General features: G+C 35.1%; 1 protein-coding gene across 43 annotated transcripts in view; it reads left to right on the top strand.

The window, feature by feature from the left end:
* The window catches only part of RIMS2 (regulating synaptic membrane exocytosis 2), a 445,153-nt gene that overhangs the window by 83,168 nt on the left and 342,127 nt on the right, over positions 1–19,858 (top strand). For 42 of the 43 annotated variants that reach the window (XM_071421429.1, XM_071421423.1, XM_071421444.1 and 39 more), the window contains one exon: positions 3,605–3,815. In XM_071421429.1, the coding sequence (XP_071277530.1) occupies positions 3,605–3,815 (211 nt within the window). Of the gene's footprint in view, positions 1–3,604; positions 3,816–10,509; positions 10,518–19,858 lie in introns of those variants that run through there. The other variant, XM_071421433.1, reaches the window with a different exon arrangement.

Below are 19,858 nucleotides of genomic sequence, written 5' to 3'. Positions count from 1 at the left end.
CTGAAATACAACTCTTGGGCAGAACCCATTTTTTCACTGCTAGAAAGACATTGAGGTGGTGAAGTGTGTCCAGAGAAGGGCAATGAATTTGGTGAAGGGTCTGGAGTCCCATGAGGAGCAGCCGAGGGTGCAGGGATTGTTTAGCCTGGAGACAAAGAAGCTCAGGGGTGACCCTATCACTCTCTGCCTGAAAGGAGGGTGCAGCCATGTGTGGGTCAGGCTCTTCCACAGGTAACCAGTGGTTGGATGAGAGGAAATGGCTCTAGTTGCACCAGGGGAGGTGTAGGTTGGATATCTATAAAATTCTGCATGGAAAGGGTTTTCAAGCATCAGAACAGGCTGTTCAGGGAAGTGTTTGAGTCACCATCCCTGGAGGTATTTAAAAGATGTGTGGATGTGGCATTTGGGGACATAGATCAGCAGTGACCTTGGCAGTGCTGGGTGAACAGCTGGACTCAATGATCTTAGAAGTCTATTCCAGCCTAAACCATCATGGATGGCTCTTGACCTCTTGCATTAACAGAGTAACTCGCTGGATATTGGGACTGGGAATTGTAGTCCTGGGATACTTGAGTTTGGCTTCAGACTCTGAAGTTTGCCTTGGTACTGGTTACTTTCATTTCCCTAGCAAGTGAACTTCTGAGCCCTCAGGCAGCAATGACTGCAGACAGCTTGAACAAAATGGAATTTTATTTTGCGTTATGTTTTCTGAAATGTATTTTTGTTATCAAGTTTTTGCTAAATGTGTTGCAGATACTGTGCTATTCTAAACACCTAATTACTGCTGTATGTTTTTTAGCTTAAATTTTGGCTTAAACCTGTGCAGGCTAGATGATAAAAAAATAATTATCTACAGAACAGATCAAAATTTTAAAAATGAAATTCTTAAAATGAATACTCTGTATTTTGTTTTGAGTACATATCTCAGGTGGTTCTGCTTAGTAAATAGAACACATATTGTGTCTAATGGAATATTTCATAGATCCTTGTCTTCTCTGTTTAATTTTTTTCTGACAGCTATAAATACATGTAATATTTTTCTCAAATCAGAAAAAGATGTAATAAGGAACAATTTTGGCAGATGAAGTGTCTCTTACTAGAACAAGGATTTTGGAAAACTACTCTGTATGACCTTTGAAAGTTTATACTTTAAAGGAGAAGTTATGACCTTTACATAGATTCTTGTGCCCAAGAGGAAATACAAGTGAAATTATTTCAGTACATGAGGCTTAAGATTTGGCAAAAGCCTTGTGCTTTTTATGCATCAGTGAGACTGGTAAGCAAGTAATCATACAAACAAAGGCTGTAGATTATAAGGAAGCCACAAAACTGAATGCAGCCTAAAAATAAACTTGGAGTTCAGCATAGATAATATGCTTTAAATGAAGAATGCAGTGTTAAGCAAAATTAAAAGGCAGGCAAGGTCTCAGAGATTACATGTGTTATTGATGGAAACAGGCCAGACTACCAACTACCAATTATCTAGTGTTGTCAGTGTAAAAACTGAAATGTGCCGTGTTTCCAGACTTCCAGTTTTTTCAACTTCATTCAGCTCTTGCTTATTAGTAACTTGTGTCTTGCCCCATTCAACAAAGAGCACTCAGCAGTGAGCTCTTTGGAAGCAGGGAGAAGGCAGAGGAAGCTCCTGACTGCCCAAATGGCTTTTAGGGCAATGCCAGCTCTGCCTTCCCTCCTGCAGAGGTCCCAGATGAGCCCCTCTCCCTGCTGGTGCAGGTGGGAAAGGGCTGAAGGTGAGGGAAAAGGGAGCCACTGCTGCTGGGAGCCCACACTGCTGGACTTGGGATTGATCTTGAAGTGACAAGAGCAGGTACACAGAAAAATGACCCATCAGCAAATGAAGTAACCCTCTTTCCCTCCTCCTGGGAAAGGGCTGGTGGCAGCTGGGAGTTCAGGCAGCAGGTTGGTATAGAGGAGAGGCATGACTCCAGCCTCCTGTCCTTCCTGCTGGAGCGAGGGAGCTGCCTGCCTGTTCCTACAATTCCTCTGTGGTCTAATGTCAAGTACATTCTTAGGGGAGTTTGCCTGAAAAACAAAGTGAATCCCAGCAATTCTTGCCATATGTGTGAATATCCATGGTAAATAACTGTTTAAGTTAATTTTTAACTGACTTGTGTAATACTTGTTTTGGTAGGCACCTCTGAAAACTCTGATGAAATAGTTTTGCATCATTCATTTATATGTGATCTATATAAATGACATATTTATGTTTAAGAAAGTTGGTGTCCTGGATTTAGTTGTTTTCTAGGAGGTCATTTTTTGTTCTATCTAATGATTCATGTGTATTTTTTATTACCTTAATCTCAATATTTTCAAGAAGAGTAATTCTAAGGAAAAATAAATGCCTTTTGCAATTTTTTTTTGGTCTTACTTTACATTTTTAATATTTCACAAAAAGTGTTTAATTTTTTGGGTTTTGCGTGAACTTATTCAAGTAACTAAAAAATCTGCCTAAATTAGATTAGTAACTTCTAATTTACTAAACTTTAAAGTCTTGATTGCAAAATTAAATTTAGACATCACTGTTCAGACCCTTTTAAATCACAATGATAAAAAAAAAGTAAAAGTTCTTTTTTTTTCCTCAATGGGTTTGAAACTCTTGTGATATGCAATGTCACCCTCCCCATCTTTTTCAGAATCTGCAAAAGCTAAAATATTATGGCTATTTATAATGAAAATTAAATTTCCCATGACATAATTTACCTTTAGAAATAGAGCTCTTGAGAAAAACGACCATTATAGAGCATTAGATGTGTCTGTAGGTTTGGTCAGCATGAGACACTTCCCATTATCATGTATTGAGATTAGATGATTGTGGACTCAGAAATATGGATGGATTAACATGATAAATGAACGTTGCAGTTCTGGACACTCATGGCCACTGACTGCATTTGTTTCTAGTTCTGGAAATAGATGGTAATATATATGTGTATCTTAAGCAATTTTTCCTGGATTTTACATCTAAGGCTGTCTTCTACATTACATTTTACTTGAGATGAGAGTTCCTATCCAATGATATGAATGGCTTAAATGACTTATAATAATTTGTTAATGTGAGGTAACTTATTATGAGCTTAAACCTGGTGATTGAAAAGTCATTGAAAATCATTTTGGAATCATTATTCTATGCAGTGTTGTTAGATAAATGAAGATAAGCTAGATCAAGAAAAGATATTTGCATCTATCTGGTGGAATTAGATAAAGGTATACTTTAAAGAATAATTAGATTTTTTTTCCCTCCTCTTAGCTAGTTTATTATTTAGCATCTGAGCTCTTGGATCACTTATCCTGTGTTTCCAGCTGTTGTATTTATAGCAAACATCTGGTCCCACCCTAAAGCAAAGTTTCATCTCTTTGTAATAGCTGGACTGCAAGCTCAGTGTTACCAATGTTGAGCTTCCTCCTAGAGTTAAGTTATAATGAAAAAGAAGTAATTCTTGAATGTAGCACTTCTGGAACATAAATTAAATATATTTGCTTTACTACAGTGTTTCTCTCTCATTTGTAAAAATGATTATGATTTAGTGACTGTGAAGTATTTGTGGGAAAAAGTAAACAACAACTAATGATCTCTTCTCTTCTGCAGAAAATTACATCAGCAGTTTGAGATGTATAAGGAGCAAGTGAAGAAGATGGGTGAAGAATCACAGCAGCACCAGGAGCAGAAGGGTGATGCCCCAACCTGTGGCATCTGCCACAAAACCAAATTTGCTGATGGCTGTGGCCATAACTGTTCCTATTGCCAAACAAAATTCTGCGCGCGCTGCGGAGGAAGAGTGTCTCTGCGGTCCAACAAGGTATGGAGCTGTGAGAGCTGAACAGCAGGTTCCTCCTAAACTCAGGGTCTCTTACTCATTGCTTATGAATCCAAATCACATAACTACTGAAATGGATTTCCTCCAAGGAGAAATCTACTCCAGGGCCTTTTAAGATACCTGGCCTCATTTCATGTAATTTCCAATTGCCTATGAATTTGTGATTATGGCTTTTAAGTTAATGCATATCCTTTTTTGACTAACAAGCAAGTAAATTTCTTTGATTGGTGAATGAGTCTCTATTTGAGAAACAGAAGTATATCTAGTGATGCTAATGCTTGCCTGGGCTCTTCTGTACAAGATTATTGTAAAATTAGTGTTAGAACATTTTATTTGATAGAATGTGCCTTAAAATATTTATTAGCTATTGTACATACCACACATATTATGCATATTTATATGTACATACATATGCAAATGCTAACCTATTTCTGGGAAATAATTAAATGCACTAAGATATATTGTTCTGTATATGCTGGAGTTTATAATATAACAAGTGGTAAACAGCTATCTGAATTCTTAAAAAAGCTGAAGGATAGAGTAAAAAATTCAGCACAACTGATGTAATCACAGAAAACTCCTCTGAGATCATTTTACTCAACATTTTAGATAAAATGCTCATATCTGATATACAGAATCATTCTCAGATTCTGTCAGATACTTGTAGAAGACTTATGGCAATATTCAAGAAGTATTATGCTAGTCTTTTTTGAAAATATGTATTTTGTAAACAATACAATTTTATTATTTTAATGTTTATTCATGTGATATTTTTATATAATTTAGTTACATAAGTCAATTTTTTCAGTAATATGCTCATTACAAATACCATGCATTTGGTAAATATTATTTTTTGTAAGGTAGGAGACAATAGTATGCATGTTATGTATTTCTTGGCCTAAGATTGAAAAGTAGGTTTAAATAACAGACTGAAGTTTTTGATTAACAAAGTATAAAATAATAAAAAATTATAAAAATTTAATAATAGTTCCTGATAATTAAAATAACTGAGATTATGTCTAAATGGGTTAAATCGCCTTGGTTTCCATTAAGGTAATTTAAAAATGCTGCCTTCAGTACGTTTACGTATTTTATTTGTTGTTTTTTTTTATAACTGACTAAGTCATGTTGCTAGTAATAAGAGAGATAATTTCTGTATTCATTTAGACTGATTACAAAAGCCAATTAGGACAGATATTTGAGTCATTATGCCTACATCCTTAGAAACATAGCATTAGGAAGAATGCTTCATTTCCTAATGACACATTCTGATAGACCATTTAGATTCTCCTTGAGATGGATCATTTGAACTTGACAGATAGATATATGTCTGACTTCTCTTGACAGATTTCCAGTGAGATTCTTCCACAGAGTCTTAGGTAATTCCTACTCACCATGCTCACCACAGATAGCTTTTCTTACTGTCTAACCCAAATCTGTCTTTCAGTAAGTCAACTTCTCCATTCAGTCTGAGACTGTTCTGCAACACTTCTCAGCTGGCATTTTCCTCTATTTCTTCTTTTTGCTAGTTTAGTGTGAGGCTTTCCTGCACCTCATTCATTTTTGTTCTAGATAATTTATGAATAAGGTGAACAGAGTATCTCTGGACAGATCTCCTGTGAGGCTTTGCTGGTGAAAATTTTGCTTAAAAAAACCCTGATCATTTATTGCTGTTTATTTTTCTTGTCCTTTCATTAATTAAGTTTTCTCATGGATGAATTTATTCCTATTCCATGGCAGCTGAGATTCTTTAAAAGCATGTAAATCCCAACTGAGCAGTAGGACTAAATCCCGTTTTCTTACTTTCTCTGTGACTACTTGAAAGAATTCTAATACATGTAACAGATGTGAATTCCCTCTACTAAATCCATTCTGACTTCTCCTCGTTTTATCATAATTTATTCATATGCTTGCTAATTTTATTGTGTGTTTGAGTTTCTAAAAATCTGTCCAATGTGGATGTCAGACTCAATTGTCTATTCTTCAATTGATATAATGTTGAAATTCCTTAAAAACATTTCGGTATTTTTGCCACCTTTTATACTTATCAGTGAAAGACTGTATTACAGTTACTAACTATTCTAGACTGGAGATTCTTTACACTAACTATAATTTAATTAAAAAAAAGTTATTTTTTTGTTGACTCACTTTATAGCTTCTCTTTCTGAAATATTAGTTCAAGGTATGTCCTCCAGTTTATTCTGCATAAAATAATATTCTAGAGTAAATACCTTCCTAATCACTGAATATGAACTGAAAAGATCTAATCCAGAAAGACTGTTGCAGTCTCCTTGCTTTATGCCTACACTGATTATTCTATTAATACTATTTTGGTCTGCCAGGATTCATTCTTATCTCTCTTCTTTTCTGAATACAACTTCAGTTTCTGGAAAGATGACTTCTATTAACTTCCTATTTTAAATTTGCTTTTTTTGGTCTCTGTAGACATTATATATATATGTCTGCTTTGGACCTTACATAAGGTGATACTTATGCCGTCTGAAATGTTCTTTGGTGGATCTGTTTGAGATCTTCATAATATCAAGTTTCAAGCTAAACTTTTGCCTTTTACTCCAGATTCTTCTCCTAAATTGTTTAGTACAGACCAGTATTAGCAGCCTGCACCTCAGATGATGGAAAATTGCAAAGAATACTCCTCTTTCAAAGGTCTCAAGGCTGACTACTGCTTACATGGTTCATGGCCATGAGTAGGAGCAGGGAGTGGAAATGTTTTGACAGTTGTCAGAGCATTAGATTAGGATTCTCAAAATGTTTGAATGATTTATTCCTTTTTCAGTTTTGTTAAAGCGCCTTAAATATATAGGCATTAGCATTCAGTTCAAGCTGTACAAAATTATCATTATGTGGGAGTTCCTTCTAGCTCAAACAAATAAAAATGATAATGGTAGCACTTCTTCTGTACAATTTATTATCTTGGTGAATGGTTTATTTAGCTAAATGGGGATTAAATTTCAAGGGAGTAAAAAAACCTTGAACAGTCATCTTTTATGTTTGTGAACACTTTCAGATTGATTAAAATTTAAATAATAAATCATGTGAGAGCAAGCAGTAGTAATTCTTAGTAATAAGAGTACCACTGAAATATTAAATATACTCCTGTTCTTTTTTTTTATTATATACTAATTTATATAGGGAAATGCACATTGAATGAGTCAGTAGACAGCAGAATGAGGTTTATGCAGGTGAGAAATGTAAATGCTAAAATACAGCCTCCAGATTTGATACAACATTTTGTGCAGCAAATATAAATTTTAGCACCTCAGAATGGCAGTTCACTAAACCAACCTTTTACTTGTACAGAAAGGAAGCAATGCTTGTCCTGAAAGTTAACCTAATGCGTGCTGAATACCTTCTTTCAGGGTATTTGGCAACTTACTAGCACTTGGAGCTACTGAAACATCCTTATTTCTTTGTCTTTGAAGAAGAATAGTAAGAGATTTTCTGTCGTTTTGTAGGACCCAAAAACAACATGGGAAATGTGCAAGGTGTAAGTAGGGAACTTCTCTCAGTTCCCCTGGTTCAGTGCAAGCTTTGTGTTCTGATTATTTCCCTGGGGTTGTTTGATTTTGAAAAAAACAAGCCCTTTACTGAATGATTCTCACTGCTGGACTTGCAATGTGATCTGTATGGAGTTGCAACACGAAACGGTAGCATACTTGTGATAATGCATAATCATTTCCATTCTGTTGAGAATTAGCAAGAACTGAAGAATTAGTCTGTCACAGTCAGGTTTTCCAAGTCACTAGGATTTGAAATACACTCCATGGTTTGTTATTGCATACAAGTAAGTTGGTCTTTAGGAGATGTGGTTTGAGTTTGTATTTCTCTACAAAAGACGCATAACACTGCAAACATGAGGAAAGGATTCCTCTAAACAGTTAGTGAACTACTGTTTTGAACCAAGAGGTATTGCTCCTTTCCAGTCTGTAAATTTACTTAAAAACTACTTTACTTGCAAACGAATGCCTAGCAGAACTAATATTCAGAATCTGCATTTCTGTTCTGATTCTTGGGATTCTCTTGATTGTTAAAAACCCCTGTGATTTTAATACAAGCTTTGTGGATATTATCAGTCCTTCAAATGACAACTGCACAAACTATTTCTGTTATTAGTTTTATTTATTTGAAACTATTTACATTTAATAGCTCTTTTGATCTCAATAAACAGCAAATGATGATCTCAATTTCAACAGAGGCTTCATGTTTAAACTCTTTACTATAAAGCTTTCATAAACCTTAGAGGTTGTTATGATCCTGATACAATGAAGAATGCCCAGTTTTACCCAGACTTATAATTTTAGGCAATTAAAGTGAGAAACATACAGTCTTGAAGAGTAGCTTTGGCTCAGGCAGTCAGATGCCAGATTGACCTTGTAATAAATCTTTTAAGAAAAGGATAAGGGATAAATACTTACTCATTCTAGGCTTTTATTTTTTTTGAGTATAGGATGGGTTATTTTGTTAATATTTCTTTGTGACTGAATACTCATGGAGATAAGGCCTTTCGCCTTAAAACCACTTTTAAAATATACCTGCATTTTCATGTGGAACAGGACAAATACCCCTGTTCTTTGAAAACTGAATTGAATGATTTCTTTAATGTCTTTGCTATTGAAATGCCTGACTAGGCTGTCTTTCAGATTCTCAATAACGTAATTGCTTGCAGTGTATTGCTATGAACTCAAGAATGTGTGTGTGGAGGAAGCTGAGAGGTTGGAAGAAGTCATGGGTGTTTCGTAAAGTGTGATGGCATGCCTTGAACTTCTTCACATATCTTTACATTTTGTAGCTTGTTTCTGAAAAGAGATTCTTTTATCCTGGACATTATTCAACATAGGTTAATTGTGTGAATTAAGTCTTGGTTACTGTTATGATCAAAGTATGAATGACAGTATTTTGAATCATATTTATGGATTATAATTGTCTTGGATAGTAGAGTGTATTTCTTCAGAGGTGAGGATGAGAAATCGAGGCTGTAGATATTTTCATACGAAATGTCTCTGAACACGACTTTCTTACTGCAATGGGACAGGAAACCATGCTAGGAAAGTATGAGACTACCTGGTACTGAGCAGAAAAATGTCTCTGCGGAGTGATAATGCATGGATATCCTGTGATTTAGATAGCTTCCTATGCTATTTACTATTTGTATTACTGAGAATACCACTAAAACCCATAGCATCTTTAAAATGCTTTAATCTTTTGCCACTGATCATAGGATCATAGAATAAATTGGGTCAGATGGGACCCGTGGAGGTTTTTCTGGACCAATCTCCTGCTCCATGCAGGATTAACTTCAAAGTCAGATGAGGTTTTTAGGACCTTGTTCAACTGAATTGTAAAAACCTCTTAAGAGAGTGAATCCCAAACCCCATGAGACAACCTCTTTCAGTGATTAACAACTCTTGTGATTTTTTTTTTCTTACATGCCATACAATACCTTAATTGTCACATTTTGTTTATTTCCTGTGCATCTTCAAGAAAATTCTGTCTTTGTGTTTCCTATAGCTAAAAGTCAAACAGTTGAGGGATGCAAGTAGTTCCTGTCTTCCCACATCCTTCCCTATCCCAGCCTTCTTTAGGCTAAACAAGCCTAACTCCCTCAGCTTCTCCTTGTATATTGTGCATTTTATTGCCTGTCTTGTTTGGCCTCTGTTGTATTCTCTCCTGTTTGTTTGTAACTTTAGGATTGGAGGGAACCTAAGCCTTCTCTAAGAATTACATGTTATAAAGTTACATTTCATACAGGTATTGGAAGAACAAATTAGTTGTCACCCTTTTTTGGTAAACAGTTGTATTCCCAGCACAGTCAATGCTTAACCAAGTGCCTAGATTTAGTCTCTGTATTTCACTCTGCATGTGAAATTAAAATACCAGATAAAAATCACCATTCTTCATTCAGTAAAAGAGGGAATATTTTTGACTAAAAATATTATTTTTTTTTCTAAAGTATTGTTCCATTTACAATTTAGGTAGCTAAGAAGACAATTTCTTCGAGGAAAATAGCCAATAGGAATGTTTGTATATAATATTGATGGGTATGAAAAGGAAAGTATATGTGTTATAGACCTGGCATGACATGCAGTAAATACTTGTGACAAAGTCTGTCTCCTTGTGCTTTATAACTCCAGGATTTTACAGATCTCTTGAGTGACTAACATGCAGTTTTGCCATTTGAATACCCTCAAGTTGTCTGTAATAAACAAACGTTCTTAATTTCACTGAACTCTTTGCAAGTGCAAAGGATTGATGAATGCTAATCATTTGCAGTATTGGGATCCAAGGTATGAGCTAAATGCTGCATCCTTTTGATGACAAGACCCACTCTTTTGTGAACATAATTCAGTTATGACTCACAAATTATTTTTATGAAAATTACTTCCTTTGAGCTTTTTTCTACAATTTTTTATTATAAGATAGCCTCAATTTCACTCATGAGAAGATAATGAAAATTATTAAAATTACTTTTTTTCACCATATCTCCTTTACCACTAGGGAAAATAAGAAATATATATATTACTTCCTTTGATATTTATTTGTTTATCTTACTAAAAAATTCTAGTACTTTTAAAATGGATGTGACTCTTTCCTTATTTGTGTTTTTTTTCCCCCCTGTCCTTTCTTTCTTGCTTTCGTGGATATGAACTCCAGGAGGACAAAGTGGTTAGAGCCTTTTTTCTGTTTAAAATTATTTTCTTTTATGGTCAAATTATTTCCTGCCCTACATTTGCTCTCATTTACACAGGTGTAATTCCCACTGAAGGCAAGGGGAATTACTGTCATTAAAATGAAAGCAATGCTTGGCATAAAAGGCTTAACTGTTTTTCAAATGGCTTACTAATAACCTGTGAGTTGTTGTGAACAGTATGCATGGTATTCCTCTCTGTTTGCAGCTTTTGTGAGCATGCCCCTGCCTTTCCTTTGCTTTTGCAATATATGTGCACAGCTTAAAATAGTTAAATGTCATTTGTGTCACAGGTGTTTCTTTGATAAAATTCATTTGTGTTCTTGTAGAAGTGGCATAAAGTGATCATAATGATTTTTACACTCTGTATCACTGATATGTATGCTTTCCACATTTTAGGTTGTAATTTTTTTGGCATGGTAGTTCAGTTCTGATTGTCAATGACAATACAATTAGATACCAGTAGATATTAAGAAAACATATCTATCTTAAACTTTTAGGAATATGCCAGCAATGTCATAGAGTTATCCACTAATATAAATTATTTTCCAAACTGGTTTGTAGGCTTTCCTATAATATAGTGCACATATTGTATTCAGCATAATGTCGAAATAATGTTAAATGTTATGCATGTCTCTGACATTCTGTTTGTCTTGATAATAATACACATAGAAAAAATATTTTACCTTCATCTTTTAGTTTAGCCAGGTTTAAATAGTAGTATAAATCTGAATCTGGGAATGAGCCTGGGTATGTTTCAATATTTTCACCAAATTAGTGTAGTGGTTTCTAAATAAGAGAATTGAGAAAACGACATGAGCTGGTGTAAATCTGTTGTCCATCAAACTCTCTGCTGTATTCTAAAGAACTTAAATTACAAAAGCCATTTGCCCTTTAATGCTTGAAAAATAAGTTCCTGATTGAGATGGAGTAAAGAAATTCTTTAAAGTTAGTATACTTTTTGTTAATGTATACAGAGAATGGCTTTTTCTATAATGAAATGTAATTTTTTCTTCCTGATAGAAGTGTCAAGTCTCACATTTGACTTGCACATATGATTCAGAAATACTTTGCTTCACACAGAAGTTGTAAGCCATGTGCTGTTGATACCATTGAGGACATATCTTTAGTAGCAGGCAAGTGACATTTGAGGTGGACCATCTCCTGGTGGCCCAGTCTGTTGGAGGGTACACAGCTTTCTTTTGGCCTTTTTCATCAGTGTTTCTCACAGTTAAAAGGCTGTGAAAGTTCAAAAGCTGTGAAGTAACAGCAGTTTGTAGAATACACAGGTAGCTGCTGAATAGAAAAAGGAGATGAAGAAAAGGAACAATTTTCTCCTTGAAGAATGTACCCTTTCTGTATAACCTCACAAGTAACTGATGCATGCTAACAGTGCTTATTCCCACAGTCAGTCCAACAACTGATGTCTGCGATATCATCCATGCTGGAGCCATGTCAAATACTAAATTCACCTGGAAAATAAAATTAAAAAAACATGTGAAGGTTATATTGTTATCTGGCTTTGCCATGTACATATGCTAAGGAGGAAAGGGACAGGAATTTCTCTAGCTAATCAACTGGTTAGATTTTTCCATGAAAAAGGACAGTGGTTAAGTTGCTTTATGTAATGTCTGATTCTGCTGATTTTGAAATAGATGTTTTAGAAGGCAAAAAAAACAACAAATACATTAAGTCAACTTTTTCTCAACTATAAATATTGTAAAGAAAGAACAGCAGGGGTATTTTTGTTTGTATTTTAGTACTTACTGTAAGGTTAAAAGCTCTGGTGTATTGAATGCAGGGCAATGTATCAAAATAGGTACCTTCAATATAGTGGTGTTTTGTATGCTACAGCACTTACCAGTAGATTAACACACTCCCAGTGAAGCCTTAATATTATTTTTTATCCTTCATTTTCCAGTGTTAGTGTAGAAGGTCTGAATTCCAGTATTTCTTAGGAGGCCTATTCTGTATTTTGTAACAATAGAATGGCAAGTTCAATAGAAAATGCTTCTAGATAAAGCTATAGATACTTTGTGACTGCTGATGGTTTGTTGACCCAATTTAAAAAATAGCTTTGGAAAATGAGATGTATTCAAAGCATCAGATCTGTAAAGAGTAAGAAATATATTTTAGTGTAGAAGTAATTGTTACGTCTTTTGATTAATTTTGCAGAGTAAAGCTGGAACTGCACATGGAGTTGAATAATTGGGACAACCATAAAGCAGTTTCCTGGTGCTATTAATGGTGATGGGGAATGGAGTTAGACATGGATCCTGGTTGTGTTTTAGTGTTGTATCATTAAACATGCACACAAGGGAGCTTATACTACACGTCCTCCTATTCCACTTGTGCGACCCTACCTGGAGTGCTGCATCCAGCTCTGGGGTTCTCAGCACAGGAAGGACATGGACCTTGGAGGGAGTCCAGAGGAGGCCACCAAGATGGTCAGAGGAATCAGAGCACCTCTCCTATGAGGAAAGGCTGAGATGATTCTCCAGGCTGAACAATCCCAAGAGAAGACTCTGGGAAGACCTTAGAGCAGCCTTCCAGCACCTAAAAGGATCCTTCAAGGAAGATGAGGACAAATAGTTTTAGCAGGGTCTGCTGCAATAGGAAGAGGGGAATATGGTTTTCAACTGAAGGAGGGTTGGTTTACTTAGATGCTAGAGAAGGATTTTAGATTGTGGGAAGTAAAATGCTGGAACAGGTTGGCAAGAGAGGTGGTGGAGTGATGCTCTGAGCAATCCAATCAAATTGAAGCTGTTCCTGCCCATGGCAGGGGGATTGGACTAGATGAGCTTTAAAGGTCCATTCCATCCCAAACCATTCTATGGTTCTATGATATTAAATAGCACTTCAGAGTTTGCAGCTCACTGTGCCTCTTCCCACACAGAAGATGGGAGTGACTCATTAAAGTCTCAGTCCTTCCTTACTCAGGTATACAAAGAAGTACTTTTACAAAATTGAGACCCCAGTGTGCCAGAAAGGAGTAATTTAAGATTAAAAGAGATCATGTCTGAGAAGGAAACAGCTGATGTTTTAAAATTGAAAAATAGTGTGAATTTTTTCCAACTTTTGGATGGTTTTTCTTTAAGAAACAAAGGTACATTTTAAAAGATTTCCTGCATTTCTGTCACTAATTTTCAGTCAAAATGTGACTGTGAGGTAGAGATTTCTTTGAGAAACTAGAATCAATTAAGACTCTTAAAAATGAAATTGATTTAAAAAATAAAGGTACACAGGACAATCTCCCTTTTACTTATATTATGACAATTATATTCCTAAGCAAATGACTTTATTGAAATGAGCAACAATGTTGGCTGGAATACTGAAATTTTGTGACTGTATCACTGAAAATCACGGAAAGTGTGGTTAAACTGATGAGGAACTAGGAAGTGCAATGCAGTTTGGGTAAAAATATATCTTTATTTAAATAGTAGGAAATGCAAAAGTAGTAGAATTTCTAAATTTTTACTAAATTTCATCATGAATTTAAATAAAATTATAGACTTTTTACCTTTCATTGGAGACCATGACTTTAAACTAACCACTGATACTTTGGGGACAACAAATAAGTAAGCAACCTAATGCATTTTTGGAAAGAGCTGACAGGAGAAAATGGGGTTCCTTCACTTTGCTGGTTATTGTCTGGCTTTTTAAAGCTGGTAAAATTCCAGTGGAGTGTTTTGTTATGAACATTTGAGGTTTAGATTAATTGATTCATATTTTTAAGTGTTTGTTTTCGAGTGAGAAGTTTTTGTAGTGACATGAAATCAGTAGTGGCATGGCCCTCAGAGCTTCTGATACATTTTTGGTTCATTCTTCTTTTCCAGTGGATTCAGGAACTTGTTTTTAGAGAATCTGTTTTAAACTGCTACAGATCAAAGCCTTCACCGAAACTGTTTATAATTTCGTACAGGATAAACCTGAGGAAGAATGCAAGGGAACTTGTTTTTTGTTCTGTCCTTATTTTCTGTGCAAGGAAATAAAGTATTTGGCACTTTCTTTGAAGTAAGTCTTCTACCTTTCTAATGTTATTAATTTTGAAATACTTAAGACACAGACAAATAGCTTGTATTTAAAAATCTATTCTGAAACCTCCACCAGTCCTAAAAACTGTTTTTTTCCTAAAACAGTTATATATAAAATTACAGTAGAAAGGATAAAAAAGCAATTATCATAGGGCATTTTTCTTTATCCCTTTATCTTACTGCAGTTAAAACTTCCTATTCCCCAGTTTTACTTCACCATGTTCCAAAGTATTCAACATTGTTATTCCAGTCAGGAGAGATCTAGGTGTTGATGATAATGTTTTCTGTCACTTTTGTGAAAATTTCACTGTTAAAAAAGAGAGAAAGTTTTTCTCATTTTACTTCTGCCATTCTGAAGAGGTCTTGGGCCCTACCAAGCTCTGTAGTATTTCTAAACGAGCAGTGTTGTAGTTCTGTACCTCCACAGCACCTGAAAACTTTCTCATCTGGAACTGAAAAAATGTGAGAAATATTTGCAGAAGCCATAGGCTGCTTCTCCTACCTCTGCCTTCTTGCTTCTGGAAAATAATCTGTTTGGAGAAACTCTTGCCCTGTTCTTGACACTTGACTCAAGCTGATTTTGTGTCTTATGAAGAAACAGACTCAGAGTCTCATCAAGATTTTCATGGCCTGTGTATGCTCTGGGTATCTTTTTTTAACAAAGAAATATGTTAACTTCCAGATCACTGAAATTTGGAAAAAAATCAATTTTTTAGAAAGAGACTCACTATAAAATATAGAATATTTCCTATACTTAGAATATCTCTGACAAAAGTCTCCTGTACCAGGTATTACATAGGATTGTTTTCTGAGATACCTCTTTGCTGTGGGAAACTTAATGATTTTCCTCTGCTCGTGAGTATTGTCTTTCAGATTGGGATCTCTAAAAGTCATTCAGAGAGTTGGCAACTTAGATCTTCCTGAATCCACTTGGGCCACTTGTCCCAGCCTGTTCTCTGATCCTGTTTCTCACATATCCATTTGTCTAAGTTGCTCTTCTTTATCTTACTGCATTCAGACTGCACTCTTGTTTCCTTGATCACTAACAGAAAGCACCTCCAGTAGCAGAAGGTGAACAAACTTGGTTGAAATTGGATTTGGATTGCCAAACATATTTCAATACTAGGTTCTCCTTTTGCCTGTCAAAATTATCCTGCAATCAAGACATGTCCTCTACTCAAAATATGTTATACAGCTTTATTTTCAGTGTTTTCAGGACTGTCATGATGTGACACAATAGAATGTAGTCAGTATACGCAGATTTTTAAATCTGCAAGTAGCAGAGTTAAACTTGCCTGAGATCCTGGTGAAGACAATACATAGAAAATATCTCCTACTAATGGTTAAATTGGCATGCAAATGTTTTCTCTGAATGAGATCTCATGTGTTGCTAACTTTTAGGGCCTTACTGTCATACCAAAATACACTGTTGGTTGGCCATCACAGTCAAAGAACAGGGAGATTACACTACATTATAGTCCATAGTCCAACTTTATATTAACTTCTTTGAGTTTTTGAGTTGGAGACGTTGGGGGATTTAATTTTTTATTTTCTTCCCCTTTTTTTTTTTCTTTTTTGCCTTTTCTGCAATGCCCATTGCTCTATTTTTTCATGCACAGATCATTGGCTTACCCTCCACAAGGTTCAAGGAAAGGGATATGTCTTCCTAGGAACTGCCAATCTCCTTTTCCAGCTTCTGCTTGAAATTTAATTGGAGAATAGAAATAAGACAAATTCTTCACATGATGTAGCTTTAAAATGGTTTTAGCTATGTCAATGCAATAGCTACATGGAGTTTTAGATCCATGTAAGGAGACTTTTCTTTCATTATCTATGCTCCGTGCTTAAAAAGCACACTCAGATATGTTTCTTGCTTAAGAACAGAGGCAAATACAGAAAAAAAAAATGACTGTGAGTGAGTCTGAAATTCTTTTTGCAGTCATATTTGTACTTCTGTACTAGATGAGCAAGGGTTTAAATGCCCAAAAACTTGAATAATTTTTTTAACCCACCATAGTATGTGTAAAAGATGCTAGTCCTTCCTATAAACCTTGTCCTTTACATACTGTGATGGTATAATTTTGCACTACAGAAATTAGAAGTAGCTGGTTTGGTTTTAGGTGTACTGAATTTCTGAAAAGCACTAGGGGTGATTTAGAGAGAGTCTGGTGAAATTAGAGTGACCTGTTTTTGTTTTGCTAGCTATTTTTCCCATCCTGGTAGCCATAGAATTTTATCTTTTAATTTCAAATTATTCAAAATAGATTAATTTTCCATTGAAATTCTTCTTCAAGCTATCCTAAAATAATCTTGTCTTAAAACATGTATGGAAGCATTGCTATAACAATAAAAACTATAGCACATCAATAGATTTTCACTTTTGTTCAAATTAATAGAGCAAGAGCAATTACAAATAGCAATTCTGGAACCAGAAGATGAAACAGTTCTTGAGCAGTAAGTTTTATTTGCCACCTGTTGCAATATGCAGAAACATTACCATGTGCTATTGAGTTCCAGGTGTAGACCTTTATCAAAGGTAGCTCAGCAAATTCCTCATTTCAGTCCCAGGTGTGTAACAGCACACCTAGGACTCTTTGGACACAGTTAGACTTTATGGCACAGCAGGGGATGGTATAAATGTTTAATTATCTAGATTCAGCTTCAGTGGCTGGAAACCAGTGCCTATATATATAAATAATGAAGACATTGCTAGTAATAGAGTAAAGCAGCAAACCTCCCAAGGTGTTTTTCCCCCCTCAACTGTTTATTTAGAGCTTTATTTAGCTAGTGCCTTCAAGGAACAGATTAGTGGTAGGTTTAGGAATTAAATGAAAAAGGCTTTGCATCTGGGTTAATATCTGTTTGCTCTTTAGATCTGCTGTGTGAAAAATGGAATTTGCATGGCCAGCATCTGTTGATATATGAAATACTGTATGCACAGACAAGGCAGTTCTTCAGCTTAGTGTGAGTGCACTTATGTAGACAGTTTTAGCAGATGCTGAACTTCAGTGCATTCAAGGAAAAAAAAAAAGTGAAAAATTCTGTGTTAAAACAAGACGTCACCTATGAACTATAAACAGGGTATTCAAAAATTAAAACTTCCTTGGTGTAAATTATTATAAAGATGCCATCATTCAGCATCAAGAAGATCTACAGAAAGCCTGGATTTCAGGTAGCTAATTCAATTTCAGTCAATTTATATGTATTACTGTTTGTGGCTTTTTGAGAATCAGTTTCATGTAGTTCACAAGCCCTTTTTAGCATTTTAGATCTGCAAGAAATAAAATATCTAAGGTTTGTAAACCATATACATATGAACAGGACTTCTGTTTGATATGGGGGATAATATACTTACACAAAATAAATCCCTACAATGTTTTATTACTGATAGAATCCAGATGTATCTTTATTAAGTGGGAATCCTAGTAATTTTTTTTCCTATGTCTGCATATACCTCCCATTTATCTTTAAATGTTTAAAGTTGGTCAGAGTTAATCACTAGTGCTCATTTAACCTGTTCATCTTTCAGTTTCAGTGTAATTGCTACATAACTTCAGAGTCATGACCTGTTTAATTAAGGTGTTCCTGCTCTCAGATACTTGGTCATGTGATTATGAAAGATGATATTTATTACTGTTGAGGATTTGGATTTCTTACCGTTTTAGGTAGACAAAGTATGGGATCTTTCTAAGGGATTAGAATAGTTTACCCTCTACATTAAAGATAGGATTCAAATGTCTATTTCTCCAAATGTGTGCAATTGCCTAGTGTCCTTGCATTCAATATTAGATAATTTTTAGATTATAACGCTATGATGATTATATTTTTTTTAACAAATTGGTTTTGCTCTGTAGATGTGAAGCAAATTCCTCCTGCTTTGCTTCAAATTATTTTTTAGTTTTATCTAATACTTGTTTGACTTCTATTTTTTATTGACATCATTGTGAGTGGCCAAAGAAAACTTTCCATGTAGTGGATATCTGGCCTCATTAACTTGGGAGGAGCATAATTGTTTACATTGTTCTTAATGTTGTTGTATAGCAAAAAGTGAAAATTAGTTAAAAACGTAGTGTATAGATTCAGACACTAATCTCAAGTACTCATTGAAAATGTCTAAAAAGCTATATTTTATTAAAAAGAAAGTGCTTTATTAATATTGACCCTGTTGCAAAAGATTTTTTGGTCATAATTTGTGTTTCCTGATTACTTCTAGATTAATATGATTGTTTTTGTTTTATAGCTTGTTCATGTGTTTATCTTAACTGGCTATTTATAAAAGACTTTGAAATAGAATAGCTATGATCCTAGAATCCTAGAATCCTAAAATTGCTTCTGCAATTTTATTGGATCATAAGCTTAAAAAAATGCTGTAGATATGTTTAGTATTATGAATGGGATTCTGATACTGTCTTAGGTAAGGGTTTGTTCATGCCCCAAGTCCACCAAAAGGCTGCCTGCTGTGTAAAGCCCTTACTCAAAAGAGAACCTGCCGCCAGTTACAATTTACACTTAGCAGTTAGGGAAGGAACAGAGGGCTTTATCAAAGAGAAGCAGACCACCATCTTCACTTTTCATGGACTTGAATGTGGGTTAATCTGGTCCAGAATTGAATTGAATAGAATTGAGAATTCAGCCATATATAATTTAATCTTCTGAGGAGATTAAAAATTCTTGCATAAAGAAATCATTGTGTCAGGATTTAATCTCAACAAGAGTGGCTGTTTAACCACTTTTCTTTCTAAAGCCTCAAACATTTAGTCTAGCCCAATTATATAGGCTGCATGTGGTGTCTTCACAGAGCTGACTTGCTTCCTTCGACATTGTCTGTAGTGAACATTGAAAAAATGAAGGGAGAAGCAGAAGCCACATGGAGATGTATCAATAGTAAGATTCCGTGGTTTAACTGGGTAAATTGATAGGAGCTTCCAGCTGTGAGTTGGAATGTAAAACTACACAACCTATTTAGAAAGAATTCCCAACAAGTTACATGGGTTTTTTTAGGCAAATTCTGTGTCCTTTCTAAGGCACAGACATAGTTTCCAGGATATACTTCTAGAAGGCCCTTTATTCTTGTGAGAGCTTCAAATACTGATGCAAAATTTTTCAGGACAAAATTCTTTTTTTAATATTCTTTGGAAAGCCTACTACTTAGTTGTTAGCTGCAAATTGCAATTTTGGTGTGGGTTGTTTTTTGAAGAGAAGTTCTGTGATTGATGTTCTTCAAGACACTTTGTCCATGGCTTTTTTGCTATTCTTGCTTCATCTGGATTCTCATACTAAGAGTT

The sequence above is a fragment of the Agelaius tricolor genome, unplaced genomic scaffold (assembly GCF_023055355.1).
Source record: "Agelaius tricolor isolate 1412-34295 unplaced genomic scaffold, bAgeTri1.0.p SCAF_2, whole genome shotgun sequence".
Lineage (NCBI taxonomy): Eukaryota > Metazoa > Chordata > Aves > Passeriformes > Icteridae > Agelaius > Agelaius tricolor.
The sequence above is the reverse complement of the archived record's forward strand: the minus strand, read 5'-3'. Positions and strand labels throughout refer to the sequence as shown.